General features: G+C 45.4%; 1 protein-coding gene across 2 annotated transcripts in view; it reads left to right on the top strand.

Annotated features, from left to right (window-relative positions):
- The window catches only part of UXS1 (UDP-glucuronate decarboxylase 1), a 95,439-nt gene that overhangs the window by 56,311 nt on the left and 19,332 nt on the right, over positions 1–19,796 (top strand). For both annotated transcript variants that reach the window (XM_019021353.4, XM_019021352.4), the window contains exons 7-10: positions 2,711–2,815; positions 6,806–6,865; positions 9,393–9,514; positions 19,662–19,781. In XM_019021353.4, the coding sequence (XP_018876898.1) occupies positions 2,711–2,815; positions 6,806–6,865; positions 9,393–9,514; positions 19,662–19,781 (407 nt within the window). The remainder of the gene's footprint in view (positions 1–2,710; positions 2,816–6,805; positions 6,866–9,392; positions 9,515–19,661; positions 19,782–19,796) is intronic.

Here is a 19,796-nt window from a genome sequence, read left to right as displayed (position 1 = left end):
GCTAACTTTTGTGGAGCCCTGTTCCCAAACTGGCCTGGGCCAGAGCACCGTGGAGGGGTATTTGTTGTAAATGGAAGGTTTCCAGGCCCGCCTGGAAATCCTGAAGGGTGAGACCTGCAGTGAGCTCAGGAGTCTGCATTTGTGGGTGACCGAGGGGGCCTCCCCTCCCTGTAGAGTCCACATTGTGGAGAGCATCAGGAAGGGAAAGTTCTGCATCTTGTGCTCAGTGAGCTCATCGTCTAGTGAGGAAGGCATGTGTGAATCTCTGGACAAGGCAGCGCTGAGCTGTTGTGGACTAGTGGTGCAGGCAAGGGATTATTTCTGACCAAGGATGGTGAGAAGGTTTCCCATACAGACTGACGTCTGGATTGAGCTTTGAAGAAGAAAGCCAGGACTGGAGCAGATGAGGAGGAGGGAAGAGTGCGAGGTTAATGATAGTGGCTTTCTGTTTGATGTCGGAGAGGCTTCCTGTACTCTCAAGGCACACTTCTTCCCTCTTAGCCTTTAATGCAGTTTCCTGTCTTTCCCTGCGTACCTTGTCACCTCAAGAGTAAAGATAATGATGAATAATTTGTTGTGTAAGATCACAGCCCATACAGAGTTGTTTATACTCTCTTTGAGGAACGTAGAGTGACCCTGTCTGTGTAAGCAGAAATGCCCATGAGTATGAGTCAGGTGGCAGCAGGCTCCAGGTCTAGCACACCTGAGCGGGCTCTGTGGTGTCGTACTCAGCTCTGAAGTTCTGGCCAGGTTCATTTTTTTTATTTTAATTTTAATTTTTAAATTTTATTTATTTTTTTGAGACGGAGTTTTGCTCTTGTTGCCCATGCTGCGGTGCAATGGTGCCATCTTGGCTCACTGCAACCTCTGCCTCCCAGGTTCAAGTGATTCTCCTGCCTCACCTTCCCGAGTAGCTGGGATTACAGGTGCCTGCCACCACACCTAGCTATTTTTTTTTTATATTTTTGGTAGAGACGGGTTTCACCATGTTGGCCAGGCTGGTTTCGAACTCCTGACCTCAAGTGATCCACCCACCTCGGCCTCCCAAAGTGCTAGGATTACAGGTGTGAGCCATTGTGCCTGGCCCTCATTTGGTTTGGAACTTGGCACAGTCCTGCTCCAAAGTGGCAGTGGGTATGAGGAGGCATCTTCAGAGGAGGCAGCACAGTGCCTGTTTCTGGGGCTAATGGTCTGCTGCTTCTACCTGCAGCTCTGGAGCTTGGAAGTAGGTGTGCAGGAACTGACCCGGTCTGTGCTGATCCTAGCTGGAAACTGCAAAAGAGAGCTTGGCCTTAGAATTATGGGACTTTGTGAGAACTGATTTTTAAAAGGTATCTTGTTAAATTACAATTTGTATAATACAATATTAGTTTTTCTTTTATTTTTAGCTGTTTTCCAGCTCAGAATAACTTGTGGGGGTGGGAACAGCAGTCACAGGATTTCCTTTTACTTGGACAGATCCTCTCAGAGAACTTGCATCTTGACAGACCATCAATAATTTTAAAGATTTTGTGTTTTGTTAGTTCTCTTTACAAAAAGATTATTCTTCCCATAAGCATTGGTTCTATTTCTAAATTAACTCACTGGTTTTCAGACTTGGCTTTCAAATGTTAAAAAAATATATATATATGAATGAAGGTCTAGAGTCTCCCAGCCTGCTTCAGGGTGTTGGGGACCCAGGCATCACCTCACTGGGTGACTAGTGCACAGTCAGGATTGATTGAGAACCTCCAGACTGACCTGCTGTGGCTCAAAGGCTTGATCTTCAGCTCTTCCATTCCCAGCACTGGGAAAGGAAAGACAGCAGCAGTTCCCTGGTCAGGGGAGCCCGGAAGGCCCGGGCAGAGGGGCCCCTGCAGGTATTCTTACACATCCATGTGCAAGGGAGGACTCATTTTGGCAGCAGAGCTTTCAGATCCCTGTTCCTCACTCCTGTGGATGGTGGATGTGTTTCCTCACCATTGGCTAAAAGTAGAATGGCATGACATGGACTTTGTCTGGAAGGATGGCATTCCTCCTGTGTGTGTGTGTCTGTTGCTGCCATTCCACAGGGGGAGGTTGGTCCCCGAGGACTTCTCTGCTATGTGCAGATGTTACCTGACTTGGTTCTGTGCTGGAATGCTGTGGGTAGTGACGTTAAAGTGAATGCCTTTCCAGGAGGGGCAGGGGTTGCATGGAATCTGAATTGCTTTGCCATTCATGGCTTTAAAAACCTCCCTGCCTCCCTCCCCATGGTCTCAGGGTCTGGTTTTATGTATACAGGATGCATAAAAACAAAGGAGAGGCTGCTTTCTCCCATAGTTCTGTGTCTTTGGTTTTAAGTCATATTTGCCTCACAAACTAAAAAAAAAAAAAAAAAAATTCATGATTAATTCTGTGTCTGAAAAAAATCAGTCTTCCTTCTGATTTGAATGCTTTATCTGGGACAAATATTTCAGAAAACAATCAACTCAGTAATCGAATTGACTCTGGTTACACGAGAATAGACTCAGCTGACCCAGCACATGTTTTTGTTTCCAGATAATTAGACTTTCTATTTTTGTTTAACATTTTTCTAATTACAAATGTAAATTAGTTTATATGAAGAATAAAATAACTTGATTTCAGTGAAAGATATACTAATATGTTTATTATACAGTATATATCCTAGGAGGTCAGTATTTTTTTAGTGCTTTTTTGAAGTAATAGGCTTCTGTTTTGTCTCCTTTAGTTGACCAGATATACCATCTGGCATCTCCAGCCTCCCCTCCAAACTACATGTATAATCCTATCAAGACATTAAAGACCAATACGATTGGGACATTAAACATGTTGGGTAAGTTGTCATTTTCTTGTTTTTTTGGCTGTTGCTGGGAATATTTTAGATGATTACAAGCATAGGTCATTGAATCTTCTACTAGAGTTTGATCTGAGTGTGTTCCCTCGTCCCTTATCGCCCTGCCTGTGGTATTTGGCAGTTTTGCAGTGTTATTTCAGTGTGACTTTATTTGTCATCAGAGTATGTCATGGAGAAGATGGTCTAACTTTTCATGCATTGTAGTAATCAGGCTGCAGCACCCTGGTGCAGATCCCCTGGGAGTGACCACAGGAGCTTCATGTGACCAACCACCCAGCCTGCCCCCCTCCCCTCTTCTGAAACCAGTTGATGAATGCTGAGGATAAGTGGCATGCCTCATGCTGGAAAGAGGCAGTGGTGGCTCTGATCCCCAGGTTGGGTTGGCATGTCCTTACACACAGGGGTCATTCAGTAGCACTCCTTGAAGGAATGGATGGAGACATCTGTATGGGGTGTTATCAAGACTGAGTACCTGCCCTAGATTGGACTTCAGGGTTCGCATTCGTAAAAGATGGAAGAGAGAGCATTGTTAATGGTGGTCATATGTGTATATTCACAAATGACATGCCTTAGATTTATAGCAGTGGGTAATGTGCACATATTAATGTTTAAAATTAGAGGCATGCTTAAATTTGGCACAGTTTTTTCAAAAAACTCCAGGGGTTTTGATTATTTGCAAAGTGGAAGAAAGGAACCACTTTTTAAGATTGCAAGTAAATGATGGATTTAAGTATAGGAACATTTAATACAGGTTCTGCAAATAGACTTGGGACATACAGCACTAAATTTTAATTTGAACAAAGCATGGAGTCAGGAGAATGAAAGGACAGCCAGAGATTGGTTTATCTCTTAGATGCAATATTTTAGGGGGTGGTACTAGTCAAGGTTCTACAGAAGAACAGAACCAATAGGATGTGTAGAGATTTAGAGAAAGAGATTTGTTATGAGAGATTGGCTCACATGATTATGGAGGTCAGGAAGTCCCACCGTCTGCCTTCTGCAAGCAAGAAAGAGAACCAAGAAAGCCAGGGGTGTAGTTCCAAGGCCTGAGAACCAGAGAGCCGAGGGCAGATCGATGTTCCGTGGAAGCAGTCGACCTTCCTCCATCTTTGTGTTCTAGTCAAGCCTATAAGGGACTGGATGATTCATCCACATTGGGGAGGGCCATGTGTTCTACGCAGTCTACAGATTCAAATGCTCCTCTCTTCCGGAAACACCTTCACAGATACCCCCGGACATAATGTTCAGCCAGATACCTGGGCATCCTGTGGCCTAAGTTGACACATAAAATGAACCATCACAGGGGTCAGGTTGTTTGGAGTAAGATGATTCATTCTTCCTATCTGGAAAGAGCTTTATCTTCTTTGTTACCGTCTCCTGCTCTGGTCACCAGACAGAACAGGGTGCTGCTGCTTCTGCTTAGAGGTGTGCGTGATGCCCTCTTCTTGCCATCACAAGCGCCTACCCCTCCCTACACTCTCTCTGTCCCGCCCCCCTCCATCATACCAGAACTAGACCATAGAGGAAAAGATCATGCACTTGGTGTTTAGAGAGATTCCGTTTATTCTTCCTACTCGGGGGATGCAGTCACTCTGCCCGTGGGTCCTGTCACTGGGGCAGATTCAGATGGGGTTACCCTCAGGCTCTTCTGCACTTGGTGCCCCATGGGGGTTGGGGGCTGCTGAATGGGCACAAGCGTCGATGACACCTAGTAGGAAAGGAAAGGCTCCCAAAGAGAGGCCTCAGCAAAGTGCTGTTAGAGTTAAAGGCAAAAGTGACTCAAGCTAGGGCTTGAGCTATGACTGAGATTGAATGTGGAGGCCTTGCAGGAATGGTAAAGAGTCTTCCAGGAGAGATACAAAAGGCAAAGGGAGACCATTGGTAGGCTAGAAAGAAACCCAAATTGGACTTTGTATTCTGAACCGAGAGGAGCTGTCATTAGCCATCTTGCACTTGAGACAAGATGCCATGAACTTTGCCTGGCTTTTTCCTGGTGAGGCCCTTTCCTCTATGTAACTTGCCCACCTCCCAGACCCTGTGCTAGAGTTCTTTCTCTGATGAAAGTTTTTCATAACCCCCAGACACTACAGCAGCAGGATAGCTCCCTTGGCTTCACTCCCTGACAGTTGTCTCTGTAGATCCTGCGTGAGTCATTCCATGAAAGTGATACAGAAATAGTCTTAGTTTCAAAATCTTTAAACTCAGTTGTTTTTGAAATATAACACATTGCATTTGTGATGTGTGTTTCTGACCAAAGTTCAGAGAAGACTATAAACTAGAAAGAACTCAGGTAGGGAGGAATATAAAATGTATAGTTACTCTGGAAAACAGTTTGACGCTTTCTTAAAAAACTAAGTATGCACCTACCGTAAGACTCAGTAATTGTATTCTTGGGCATTTCTCCCAGAGAAATGAAAATTTATGTTCACATGAAAACCTGTGTGAATGTTCGTAGCAGCTTTACTTGTAGAGGTCAAAAATGAGAAGCAACCAGAATGTCCTATCATAGGTGAATGATTAACGGCAGTGCATACATATATCCCCTGGAATTCTACACAGCAATAGATTAGGAAGGAACTTTGATACACACTGCAGCTTGGATAGATTTTGAGGGAAGTATGCTCCATGAAAAAATTCAGTCCTAAGAGGCCATGTTCCATTTGTGTATCATCCTTGAAATGACACAATTATAGACATGGAGAGTTCGTTAGTGGTTGCCAGGGGTCAGCAGGTAGGAGGGAGCGAGGAGAGGCTGTAGAAGGGCCGTGTGAGGGATCCTGGTGGAGATGGAAATGCTCTATCACTTTTATCAATGGAATGTCCGTTTCAGTGGAAATAGTCACTGATCATATCAATGTCAATGTCCTGATTGTGGCACAATCTAGTTTTGCAAATTTTAGCATTGGGGGAATCTGGGTAAAAGATACATAAGGTCCCTATACTACTTTTTACAATTGAATTTGAATGTATAAATATCTCAAAACATTTAATCAGGAAGAAAAAGATCTCAGAGTCCTTCATTTTGAAGCTACTACGTTGTCTGACACACTGATACCCCTGGCTGCTGCACGCTAGAATCCTACCACCCCACCCAGCCTCACCCAGAAGCGCACATAGGTTGCATGTGCCTGGCTCGTCTCACCCTCCTAGCAGTGCTTTGTGGGCATGTGTTGGCCCCTGCTGTTGGTGGGGGGGCAGAGCTGAGGGATGTCCAGCACAGCCCCCCTCTAGTGTAGTGGCGATTGGGGGTGGGGTATGTCGCCTGTCTTAAGTACAGGGTTAGTGAAGGTCAGGGGGGTTCTTGGATCCTGTAGTGAACCACTGTACACTGGGACTCTGTGAATGAGTTTGGAAGACTTTCCATACTTACTTGACCACCATAGATAATGATGTTCTGGTCAGTTACATGTGAGTGGTCAGTCCAGGAAAGGGGTTCAGAGCAGAATTGAGGAATGTGACAGTTGCTTTGGAAAAGGTGCTGTGTAAGCTGAACCGCATAGGAGGAAGAAGATGAGTGGAGAGTTACGCAGACAGGGTGGCATGGGCAGTTAGAAGAGCCCAGGAGATGTTCAGGAAGTGGCAGGCTGACCATTGTGGAAGTTAAGGAGAGAAGGGCCTTGCCTTCTGCCAACCAAGGGAAAGTTACCCAGTAAAATATGGGGTAATATTTGGGGGCAGAGGAGTCTTCACGAAACTCCTCAAATCACACTTTATCAAACTAACAGATTCTGCGTTTGGCCCTGCTTATGACAAGTATTCAACAAAATACTGACCTTCTGAGAATCCATTTATGTTTTTCTTACTGTATTTGTTTTGTTTATTTTGGTGCCAAAGCAGACGCAGTAAGGGTAGATAATTGGATAGATAATTAAATGTCTTTAATACTAAAACATTGCTTAAATTGGCCAGCAAAAAATGTGCCTGCACATGTAAATTCAGTCTCTTTTATCATGTCTTTGCTTTCTATAGGGCTGGCAAAACGAGTCGGCGCCCGTCTGCTCCTGGCCTCCACATCGGAGGTGTATGGAGGTGAGTAGGAGACTCTCTCAGGAGATGTTCACTCCAGCCCTTGGACTGTTTTCATCCTGTCTCAGAAGAGTCCAGTGTTCTTTTCTGAGGAGGCCCAGCCTGCCCATGCTCCTCTTGTGCACAAGAGGCTACCTGTCGGCCTCCCGGGTCACCAAGCTCCTCTTCCTTGTGGGACAACCTCTCTTCTTTGATCACACATCACTGGAGGTCTGCACCCTGTCACCTGGCCAATAAAGACCCACCATTTATGATTCCACAGAAGTGTTTCTGCCATTCTGCTCTGAAAACACCCCAAAAATCACACTATCTTTTTACCTGTTTGGCTAGCACATGTCATTCTTCTATGTGAGTCATGCATGCTGCATGCCTGACCTCCCAAGAGCTCATGGGCTGGCCTTTAAAGCTTGCTGGGAGAAGAGACATGCGCTGACTGCCTCCCCTGTTGTATAACGAGTTCTGGAAGAACCTTAAGCAGGTAGTGTCAGAACACCCATGAGCTTGTTTTACCAAGCTACAGCCTTCCTCTCCTTCACTGCCTGAGAAGGAGTTGAGGAGTGGGGACCAGGGGCTGTATTTTCAATGTGTGTTGATTTCTCTTCAGCCCCAAACCAGCTGGGTGTGCAAGGTTTAGGAGAACTGCTTAGCTGATACAGCGGAAGCCAGGTTTTAGTATGATGTAATTTTTCTATTTTACATTATTATTGTGGACAAGAGAAGGAAGTAAGAGGGTAAAATCGGAAGAGACTTTTTTTTTAATTAAGGAAACCAAATGAAAAAAATCATAGCAACAGAGAAATTCTTCTAAATGCAGTGATATTCTTTGTAATCTCTATGAAAAGGTAGTTCATTGTCTACTTTTTTGAAGTCCTGGGCAGTTATTAATAAAAGAGCAGTGTGTGTCCCTCCCTACCTATGGGGTATGGTATCTGTCCAGAGGGGAACAGTGACATCTTTCCCACAGCCATCCTGCTTCCCCTACTCATCTCATTTATTATCTGCATGTCTGACAGGAGCCTGTGTTCCTTAGGCTTCCTAAATAATTGGAGAGTGTAATTTATGGAAGTCACCAGGTGCTCTCCTCTGACCTTGAATAACTAAAGTAAACTTTTGTGGAGTATTTGCTTAGTGTCTTAGCCTCACAGAATGCTGGAAAGGGGAGATGATTGGAAATTATTTTTGACTCTAGGTCTTTACTTTTGTATTAACAATGTAAGTTGTCCCCGTTTTTTTCCACGGTGATTTTGTGAGGGGACTTATTTAGAAGCTTGGCGTCCTGGGCATTTCAGTCCAGACGGTGCCAGTCCAGGGACAGATGGGCGTACCCATCCTTTTCTTTCTTGTCCTTTGTCAAATTTATGACCATCTTTTTTGGAGTGTAGCTTGCCCAGCTCTTGTTAAAGATCCCCAGAAAAAGGTCTGAGATCAATCATCTGGTACATTCTGTGAATTTAAGTCAATGGTTCCTTTCTCTCAGGAAGTATTTTCCTTAGAACTTTTCTCTCACTGAGTAGTGAGAAGTTTGCTCTTTGAAAGGGAATTTTAAACCACAGCAGCAGATACATAGACCTTTCTTTGCAGCACACTTCTGCATTGCTGCGGAGGCTGTGCTGACCCACAGGGATCGGCTGAGCAGACAAGTGGCAGGATACCTGTCTGTTTACCTCCCTGCACCTGCTCAGGCCCACTGAGTCCCAAGTCAGACTTCAGGGGTAAGATAAACAAGATGGGAGTTTATAACAATGCATCTTTTTGTCCAGATTTCGTGGCAAAGACTTATACATTTTATGTCATAGTTGTACTCAAGTATGTATAAAATTCTTGGTGTACTAAATAAATTAGGTGTATATTCACATTCCAGAAATATACTTGTGTGAATAAAAGAATTTGTTACGTGTTTTCTTCCAATAGTCTCTTCCCCTGGTATGTCTTAAAGTGTGATTGATTTATACGCTAGAGAAACAGGAATTGGGAGTGTAAAATGAGGGCTAGAAGAACAGGCACCCATTTGCCAGGGGCACCCCGTCCCTCCACCTGCCCTACAGGAGCCTCCATGTTGTCTCGTCACGGGTCCCAGATTTGTTCTGCTGATGGCACATGTCAAAGTCATCATGTTCCAGAGATGCTGCGTTTTTCATTTTTTTCAATAAATACATGATTTGCTCCAGTTATCAATTTTATAAATATAAAACAAAACCATATATCTCTTCACATAGATTCTATTTAATTGTAATTTGTGTAGCACTCTAAAAGTTAAGAACAATTTAAGGAAGAGAGGGAAGACTTAAAATTGGGAGACCTGATCTTTTTCTTTTTTTTTTTCCCTGTAAGTAAAATATTGTCATTGCTTAATATCATATCCTACTGGAACTCAAGAGAATGGACTGGAAACCCTAGGTTGCCTCTTTAATACATCTCTCCATCTCTAAATGGGTCTTTCCGAAGTTCCCTTTTGCATCATAAATATGCATTATTGATATGAACTGGAAAAAGGAAAGATGAAAACAGTCTCACTTTTCTCCCATCGTAGATCCTGAAGTCCACCCTCAAAGTGAGGATTACTGGGGCCACGTGAATCCAATAGGACCTCGGGCCTGCTACGACGAAGGCAAACGTGTTGCAGAGACCATGTGCTATGCCTACATGAAGCAGGTATTTCACCAGGGTCTAGGCTTGCGGTTTAGGCGTGCTGAGCACCCTGACCTCAAATGTAAAGTGTTGTAAAGGAATGAATGCCATGACTGATTTTGTCTGGGGATAGGTGTTTGGGAAGCTCAGTTTCCCAGTATTATAAATTAATGGTATTATCAACAGCTTTTTCCATGTATCTCCTTATTTTAAAAATGATTTCCTAGAGATCAGTTCTTGGGTTTGGAATACTGTTTTATGGCTATGAACAGAATGCTTCTTCATTGCCAGTTGCTCACCAGCAGCTAAGAAGTACCTCTTTTCCTGAAGCCTCCAAATCAATGGATCTTCTTTTTTTACTTTTCTATCAATTAAGTATAAAAATGGATGCGTTACTGCTGTAATTTGAACCTCTTTATTGTTATTGATATTTATTTACTGTTATTTTGTGCTTTCTTCATTAGTCATTGTTGTGCTGATGATATTTTATGTGACAGATTTGGTCACCTGCATGTTATAGCAGAAATTGCTCACAGACCAAGAGGCCGAGGTTGCCACACTGGCTGTGCTGCCGTGTGACTCCAAGATTTAAGCCGTCATTCTCTCAGTTCTTATCTCTGACACAGGGTTTGTGAAGCCTGCCCTGCCCATCTCAGGGTGGTGCAGGAGCCAATGAACTGTGCAGAGAAGGTGGAGGCCTGGGCACAGGATATCCCATTCATGTTCTCACTGAGTGTGTCCTTGGGCTTGGGTCTGAATTTTCACATCCTCATGAAAATGCCCTCTGGTATAGTGGGACATGCAGGTAAATCAACGTGGCTGTGGAACATTGGTCCAGGACAGGCTGTTGGTAGATGCAGTGTCTGTTTCTGGGAGCAATGCTGTCAGGCCCAGGGCCCAGTCTGCAGGTGAGCTTGGGGAACTGTCAGCTGTATGCTCTGTAGGAGGGGAAAGTGTCATCAGCATGGCCAGCATCCAGGAGTTTTCCTGACTGTCTGTCTCAGGCCCCGGCAGAGCCCCAGTCAAGCATGTGCCAAGGGCCAGGTCACCTGTTCCTGACCTTGGGATGAGAGTTTAATCGACTTCCCTTCCCGTGGTACCACAGAGGACAGGGCAATGTAAAGCCAGGTAGGCTCTCTGAGGGGTAGGAGAGAATGTCGAGGACTCTCTTTCTCATCATGTGTTTAATGAAATGCCAGCATTACAGATGCATAAATTAACCTTATGCTATTGTTTATATTTAAACTTTTCTGCTTTATTTCTTGGCCAGAAGCAGAACTAATTGCCTTCTAAGCGACTTTAGTCTGTTGGCTTACATTATCCACTTCCTCTATGAAATGCCGATCAGTTTTAGTAGGAACATACTTTCATCATTTTGGGGCCCAGAATATCTTGACTCAAAAGTTTCAGATGACCTCCCAGACACACAGGACCACTCTGTGTGCATGGGTACTTAGGAGTACTGACTAGAGTGTCAGGGGTACATCATTGTGTTTTCTTCTAGAATGTGTTCCAGGAGTGATATGATTCTCAACTGTTTTCTTTTGCTTTCAGTCCTATGATTGTATTTCTTACCTAGTGAATTTTTATATAGGTAAAGCTGGTGGACAAATGGGACATTTTGATTGAGCTTTTAGTTTTAATTAAATGATTATTCGGCTAATGTAGTTGATAACTTTATGGGTATACATATTACCTTAAGTATATGCTTGCGATAATTATGGTATTTGGTAATAATAGAAGCAGCATTTCTTGAGCACCGACTGTATGCCAGGTACTGTTCTAGGGGCCTGGACTCCAGCCAGGGTCTGCATTTCACACAAATGCTAACGTTGGATCCGTTCCTGTCATCTGTGCCTGGGGGTTCAGGAAGGTAGCACCTAGTAACTCTGGAACATCAGCATTTAAATTCCTGCTCACATAGGTCTCGGGAGCTTAATGGTGTGGGCAGCGTTGCCCTGAAAACTGTGAGTAATATACCTGTTAGAAGCCCCCCGTGTGGTCAGCTGGTTCCTCCTGCTCAAGGTAGCATCCCTGACATTAACCCTGTCGGGAAGGTGTCCCTGTCACTCCATTGGCATGATACGCCTTCTATGGAGTCACCAGGCATGTGCCTCCCACCCTGGGGTCCCTAACAGACAGTTGCAGAATGGCTGCAAGAGTCACTTCTGTGGCCAGGTTCACAGTGTACTTCACACAGGGGTGCCGTGGGTTCTTCATGTGGGAACCACGCTTGCTGCTTTCCGTCACATTGGGAGGCTTGAGAATTGGCCCATGGAAGACAGGTGCAGCACTTTCTAGGAAGGAGAGTGTGGAACTTGGGCTCTTGGCCAACAGGTCAGTAAACTGTAGTTTCATTGGGGCTCACACTCTACTTAGCACATGTGCTGAGGGTTTGCATCTGCCCAGGTGAGAAATGGCACCGAGGAAGGCCCACCTCTGGGGGCACGTTGAGGGAGGCATGTAAGCAGGTGTGATATTGCCACCCTTTCCCACGGACCCTACCCGTTCCCACTGTGCAGTCATTACGTCAGGGAGGACCGTGCCCTTGACCCTAGGGGTCCTGGGGCCCTGTCCAATTCTGGTGGCTGCGAGGCAGACAGGAGGAGGTTGTAGTTTCCTGATGAGGAAGGAATGACGTGAGTAAGAGCAGTGAGCCTGTGAGGGTCACTGTGGTATTGCCTGAGCTCCAGGAGGCCTGTGAAGAAGGTGCAGTGTGTTCTTCCCACCTTCCATCCCGTTATTCATGTTGTAAATATTGTGCTCCCTTGTAGGAAGAGCCATGGGTCCAAGGCCACAAGCCCCTCTGGGCCCTAAAATTGGTACCTGAATACTCACTCCCACTTTTTTCTGAATGGGTGCTGAGGAGGGAGGAAAATGGTGCCTTTCCTCTCTGCGCAAAGGAGCAGACACCTCACAGCTGAGACAGGTTTCAGTTCCTGCTATGGCAGGATATTTTGCCAGGTATAGAAAAAGAAGAAAATACTGATTAAGCAAGAAAAAAGAAAAATTGCTCTGCGTAATCCCATCTAGAGACAAACATAAGGGGGAAAAATAAAATAAAACAAACACCACTATATAAAGATTGTGAGAGATATAAAACGTTGAAATGAAGACGTTGAGATGATTCTTTAACCCAGGATTTTGTGACAGCTGGCAGCAAGGGTGGGTCCAAGCACCTCCTGCCACATTGGGTCTGCCCTCTACCTGTGGCTTGATCTGGGGCAAATCACTGGACCTCTTTGGGGCAACAACTCCAAAGTGATTGTTATTTTCTGGGACTATGACTGTGTTCTGAGCACAGCGGCCTGCAGGATGTTGTGCCTTTCTGGATGTGTCACTGTCTGGAGGTGACATTGTTTGAGGATGCTCTGCATGCCTGCTGTGGGTGTTGCGAGAGAGCAGGAACTAGGGGCTGGAATGCCTGCTGCGTGCTCAGCCTCTGTTAGGGCTCAGTCCATTTAATCTCAGTTAATTCCCCGCAGCCCCCTCAGGTGGGAGTGGTCAGCCCATCTCACAGATGGGAGGATGGGCTCCAAAACTGGTTGCCAGGTCCCTAGCCCATAAGTGGGGTTGGAACCTTCAGCTGGCTACCTGTGGGGCCTGCTCCTCCCCACACTCCCTGGCTGTCCCTGCAGGCTGAAGCGGGTAAAGAAGCGTGAGTGAGTAAGAGGAGACCATGCAGCTCCAAGTCCAAAGGCGCCAAGGCTCCTTTGCAGCTCGCACAGTTGTGGGACAGTGCCCAGAACGAGTGGTTCACGTGCCTGCAGTAGCATCACCCCTGCATCTCTCAGCCGGGAGATTCAGCAACAGGAGCTGCACTGTGACCTTGTCAGTTTATAGTTCTAAACGTGTGATCTTTTGAGGTAGTTTGGGGAGAAAATTTAAAACTTTGTGTGTTAGGATTTATGCTATCTGGAGACAAATAAAATCAAGGAGGATGAACCAGGTGGAATAGTACGTCTGGCATATTTTTAATTCATTATTTTAACAACTTTAATTAATTTCTTATACATAATAACATATCCCCCGTAACTATAAATTGTGATTTTATTGTCAAGATCCTATGTAGTACGTGGATATGTCTTACTCTGAATAATATGTAAAGATTGAAAATATAAACAAGATAGAGGTAGGAATAATTTTTTTATAGAAAAATTTCTCTTTTCCTAAGGATTCTCTTCTGAGTTTCTTTTAATGAATGAAATGTCCTAATGTAGTCAAAATAGAACTTTACTTTCCAGAAAAATCTACCACACACCCCTTAGAAAAAGAGAAGCTCCCTGGAATTTTTTTTCATGGGATGGAGTGAGATGGAGGTTGAGATCAAAGGGCAGAGCCTCTCCCGAATAGTTAGAACTTGCCAGGGAGGAATTAAATTGCCGCCTCTGCGTGCATTTGGACTCAGTGGCTTGATAAATGTGGAGGCCTCCCCCGTAGGCTGCGGTCAGTGCTTAGTGTGCATTTGAGTTCGCCCCCTCATGAGTCTGACTCTGAGGTCTGTGGCCCACCCACTGGGCTGGATCTGCAAAACAGGCCGCCATTCATAAAACCAGCAAATGGCAGAGTGGAAAGAAAGCAAACTCAGAAATCACCTAGTCTAATAGCCCTGAAGGTATGGTTTTGTTTTAGTTCCTGGCATCAAAGTACTTTTGAAAAAGTCAGAGTTGGTATATATATTCTACCTGAGTTGGAAAAAAAAAAAAAAAAGTAAGCAGCCAAACCAGATGCAGTGTTCCATGGCTAGGACTCACACCCCAGGAGGCCTGTCCTGTCCTCTGGACCTGCCCAGTAGCAGCTTGGCTTCCTGGCCCTGTGACTCACTCACTGGGTGCCTGCTGGCCGCATCCCACGCGTCCCACCTAGACACTGGCAGAGTGATATCCACCCCTCCTGGCCTGCTGCAGAGCAAACCTCAGGATGGTCAGCTGATTGTTGATGCTGAAGCAGGAGTGCTGAGGAAGATGGCCAAACAGATGCAGACACACCCCTCCCGGGCCCCTTCCTCAGCCAACTCCTCAAGTCAACTTGAACCTTTTAGCACCTTTGAGAATCGTGCTTCAGCACAGTGAGCTGTGCATTCTGCAGTGGCCTTAGTTTTATCCACAGGTAGGGAGCAGAACCCATCGAGATGTATGCATGACAGGCCCTAGGGGAGTTAGGGGGTTCGGCCCTCACAGCCTGACTCTGTTGCTTTAGGGATGTGCATGTACTCCTCTGAGAGAAGCGTCAGAGAGAGCCTGGGCTGCTGTATCTCGGTGCACTTCCTTGCATTTCTCCATCCCATTCCCTACAGGTGAATATGCCCAGGCACCTCCTTCAGGACCTGCTCCCACTATGCAGGGCTCTGTTCCACCTTCTATCAATAGTACCTTCCGTCAGTGAATATAGTGATCATGTTACAGTGTTCAGTGGCTTGATATAGCACAGTAAGTCATCACTTAACAGCATCAGCAGGTTCTTGGAAACTGCTACTTTAAGCAGAAGGACATAGAACAAAATCAGCAGTACCACAGGCTAATTGCTATAACAAGAGTTAAGTTCCCGGGCATATTTCTGGTCACAAAAACATCACCAAAATTCTAAATAAAGACTAAAACACTTCTAATATTAAGGATTTGAAATAAATGTGAGCTATCCACCTAAGGAAGATTAATAAAAACAAGATAATTATTGACAGGCTCTCAGGTGGCCAGAGCCTATCGCAGCAGCTCCAGGTTCCAGGCAGGAGCCTGCCCTGGACAGTATGCCAACCTCTCACAGGGCGTACTCGGTCACACTGGGACCACTGGAACAGCCCACTTGTCTGACATGCACAGCTTTGGGATGTGAGAGGAAACCAGAATACCTGGAGAAAACCCATGCAGGCATGGGGAGAGGAGAACATGCCAGCTGCGTGCAGACAGTAGCCCCAGCCAGGAGGTGATTTTTTTTCTCATCAGTATTATCATGAAATGATATTATTTGGGGACCTGTTGTACTCTCCACTGAATGGTTGCATTTTAAAAGAAATTTTGAGGGAGAACTCATGTGTCGTGAGCAGGGCAAGGTCAGACATAACCAGGTCCATGAACGTTTGTGTCTTTCCACAAGGTCAGGCTTTTATTGATACTATTTCCATCATAAAATCCATGTGCTCCATGCAGTTTCCAAGAAGGAACTTCTTAGTGTTTTCCATTCACTCGGTAATCAGAGCTGTGGTCACACAGGCTCAAGCCACTCCACAGGTCAGTCAGTACTGCAAACCATACCTAGTAGTGTACTTAATATATAAATGTTTAGATTAAGCATTCCACATCAAACAGAGTAACATTTAACATCAAGAGATAAGGGGAGAGGAAAAGGGGTTAATGAACCAGTCCAAGGACAGTGATATGGACAAAGAGAGGGTCCTGGGCTTATCTGGACGGGCAGCATCATCTTGCATGGAAGAGCCCTTGATTTGGGCAGTCTTTGGCGGCAGATGCTGGGTGCTGATCATGAGTGACAGCAAGATGGAGTCTGTCAAGATGGCCATCTCAAGTTGTAGAAGTCCTGCTCATTACTGCCCTTGAGCCCTTTGGTGAGGACTGACAGTAAAGGGTTATGCCCTTAATCTGGTTGGGTGTTGTCTCTGTTGATTACGCAAATATCTGGACCGTGTTGGCTGGATGCCTTTTGAAATGTGAAATGGAGTCATTTTCTAAGATAAAATCACTTCTGTCAGAGGTGCTCTGTACACCATGTAATCCCTGCTGGTAACATTTCTGTCCTTGGGAGATATCTGGGGAGGGAGGAATCCCTGTACCTTCATTACTCCTCTTGGATCACCTCTTGCCTGTCAGGCCTGCTGTTAGTTGGCTCCACGTCTCAGGACCTGCATACCCAAGCCCTCACCCCTCTCTCAGCTGCTACGAATGAGGCAAGGAGGCGTTTGATGCCAGTTACATTGTTCCAGCCTAGTTCGTGTTTCCAAAGGGCCTTTGGGAGCCTCAGCCTGTTCCTTGCAATCCTAGTGTCCTGGTGGCAATGTTTGTGAGCTACTCCACACGTGGTCACCGTCACTTCAAAGTAAATTAGTGTCATCAGAAAACTGGGGACAGAGGTCAAGGGCAATTACTGGGTTGAGAACCATCCCTTGGAGGTAGATAATAATGATGGCAGTTTTCAAAATAGTTTCAGTGTTTTAACCCCTGTGTTGTAGGTGGAATGGATATTATTGTCCTCATCTCAAAGATTAGGATCTTAAGTCTTAGAAACTGAAGTGACTTCCTTGGGATAATGAATCCCAGGATGAGACGAGGCCATCCAGACATTCCAGCCTCCACCCTTTGCAGGTCCCTCAGCATCCATCCTGAGTTTCCATTGGTTCTATGTTGGTGCAGCTCAGGCTTGTAGGAGTTGTCTTGACCTTCCTGATGCTTGGAGCTGTCCATGACTCATGGGCCACCATAGGGGACGAAACCACAGAGCATAAAGTGAAATCCAGCCATGCCTAGGATGAATCAGCAGTTAGCTTTCTGACTGACAGCTTTGTCTATGCTCAAAGGCACCAGCTCAGTGTCAGCAGGGCCTGACCACTTGCAGGCAGAACATTGTGTGGGAGTCAGGGGTTCATGAATGTGTTTGCTTCTTGGTCCTTCAGAGGTGGACTCTTCCTTAAATGAGACAGCGTTGCCTGGTGTGTACTTCCTGGGTTTTCAGCCTGGTTCTTCCCTTCTTAGGAAGGTGGCTTTGGGTCAGACCCTGGACCTCTCCTCAGATCTGAGATGAGGAATACCTTTCTCCAATCCATGCATGTGGGTGGCAGCTAAACTGCCACCATCAACAGTGGTGTCAGCATCCATCGGCTGTCCCCCTGCCTGCCCACATGGTCCCACCGTGAGGACCAGTGAGAATGAGGATTCAGCAGCAAGTGGACTATACATATTGACTGGGGGGTCGCCTTTGTGTGAAGGCCAAGGGTTCCCTGATGCTACGTAGAAAGGGATAGATGGGCATACAAACTCCAGAAGACACCATCATCCCAGAGGAGAGCAGGTCTTAACTGGAGTGAGCCTCGGGTTCCTGTCTATTTCATGTAAGGAGTTTAGGCTTCATGAGTAGCTTGTCTTATTGGTGTAGACCAGCCTTGAGAGCTCGTGTTCTTGGAAGTGTTGTTGCACTCAACGGCTGTTGCACCCGTTTAGAAGGGCTGCCCTCTGTTGCTGAACCATTACAGGCCCAAATAGAAAAGCCACAGCAAGCAAGCCTGTTTATGGGTTGGACACTTAATATCTGCTGATCCTAATGAGGCCATGTTCCGGAATATTGTTTTGTGGAAAGGGAACGTCAAGAAGATAAAAGCACTTGATTTGCTGCAAATTTTGCCTAACCCATTGAGCTTTTCCCCTGCCAGGCACATTGTGTTGATTATTGTAAATTTGCTGAGGTTTTTCCAGTCTTTTCCTAGAATAAAGCCACATCCATTCACTTTCTTTCCTCATCTTAGCAATTAAATGCAAGTGGGTACTTCTGAGTTATTTTCTGTTGAGAGCAGCATCTCTGCTCCCCACCCTTTTTAATACACTCATTAGTTCGGTGGAGAAAAGGGTTGATTTATTCTTGGACTTAGCTCATATCTTTGTCCTGAGTATCTGAGTGGCTCACGTGAAGTATTACAGTGTATTGCTGGGAAGAATTAGCACAAATAAAGCACTCTGGCTTCTAAAAGTTAACTGTGTGCTTCCATGCCTCTCACCCTTTTTCACATCACAGCACACTTAAAAACCCGCCTGGGTTTGTGGAACACCCTAGGGAAATTGACAAGCCTGCTGTGGGCCGAGGTGGTGGCCGTGTCACTCCAGCCACAGAGGGCTGATGGGGCCTCTGGGGCTCGTGGTTCATGCCCTTTAACTTGCTATACTGGTGGAGAAATTCTGTGCTAAGTAAGCCTTGTTAGCTAAGGGTTCATTGGATTCCCATTCCCAACCCATGCCAGCCTAAGTTATTGGCCGAAATTGAAAAAAGAACTGTTTCAGCTGGTAGTGATAACTGGCACCAAATACAGCCACTGGGCCTGTGCTTCAGTCTTAGAACACTGAGGCGGTCAGGTGAGTACTGCTCCTTTCCCAGTCTTGCTGCGACCGAGTCAGTGGCAGGCCTGGGCAGTGAGCGGTGGAGCGGGAACGGCGGACACATGGGCGCAGTGAGAAGCAGGAGCCCAGGTCCTCACGCCCCAGGCTCCCTGCCCTCAGATGCCCAGAAAGTGCACGTTTGTTCTGCAATGGATCAAACATTAGATACGTATACACTGTAAAAGCCCACTAATTCAGAGTTTGTGATAAAAACATTTAATTTTTCCATCCACGGCAAAGCAGTCTGTGAAGTTAATAATTAACACGATCATTTAGAGCAGGCTTTTGTTATTCCAGTATGCACTTCCATGATTGCATATTTGAAAACAGGCTTTTCTAGATTACAAAAGTAATACATGTTCATTGTAGTAAAAATAGAAGCATTAAAAATACTTGAAAATGAACATAGAGATGAAAATGAACAGGAGGGATGACTATTTTAAACCGTGTCAGTATGTTTCTCTTTCCAGGCCATTAGCTAATAACCTATACTGGGCACTAAGTTGTATTTAGTTTTTCACTAAAACAGATGTTTTTTAGTAAAATAGATTGGGAGTGTAGATGCAAGCTCACTCAGTAAGAACGTTTCTATGTCCCCTTTTCTTAAGATAGAGAGCTTTCTTGTATTTCTCCCTAGCTATTAAATATTCATTGACATCTAAATCTCTATTGAGTGATTAATTTGTGCAATATATTATGTGAAAAAGATTAGAAAAGCATATTCATAACATGATCCCATTTTGGAAAATATATATTTAACTGGGAAAAAAATTTATATAAATACACGTTTTTCCTCCTTGTACTGTTTGGCTGGTTTTCTACCAAAATATTAATGCTGGTGGCCTTTCAGTGGCGAGATCTGGGACAGCTTTGACTCTCTTTGGTATAGCCCTGTGTAGTCTCCCGATTGGTCTATAATGAGCACATTATGGAATCAGAACAAAAAAGCCATTTCCATTTTGGAATGGAAAGCAGAACGTTTCCATTCTGCATTGCATGCAGGGCACTGGAAATGCAAAGTGGATGCATGGACCACACAGGGGAGCACACCTGACCTCCTCTTCTCTCTGTTCCAGGAAGGCGTGGAAGTGCGAGTGGCCAGAATCTTCAACACCTTTGGGCCACGCATGCACATGAACGATGGGCGGGTAGTCAGCAACTTCATCCTGCAGGCGCTCCAGGGGGAGCCACTCACGGTAGGTGCTGGCCTC

Source organism: Gorilla gorilla, chromosome 12 (genome assembly GCF_029281585.2).
Source record: "Gorilla gorilla gorilla isolate KB3781 chromosome 12, NHGRI_mGorGor1-v2.1_pri, whole genome shotgun sequence".
NCBI classification, from domain to species: domain Eukaryota; kingdom Metazoa; phylum Chordata; class Mammalia; order Primates; family Hominidae; genus Gorilla; species Gorilla gorilla.
This window is presented reverse-complemented; position numbering and strand designations above follow the sequence as displayed.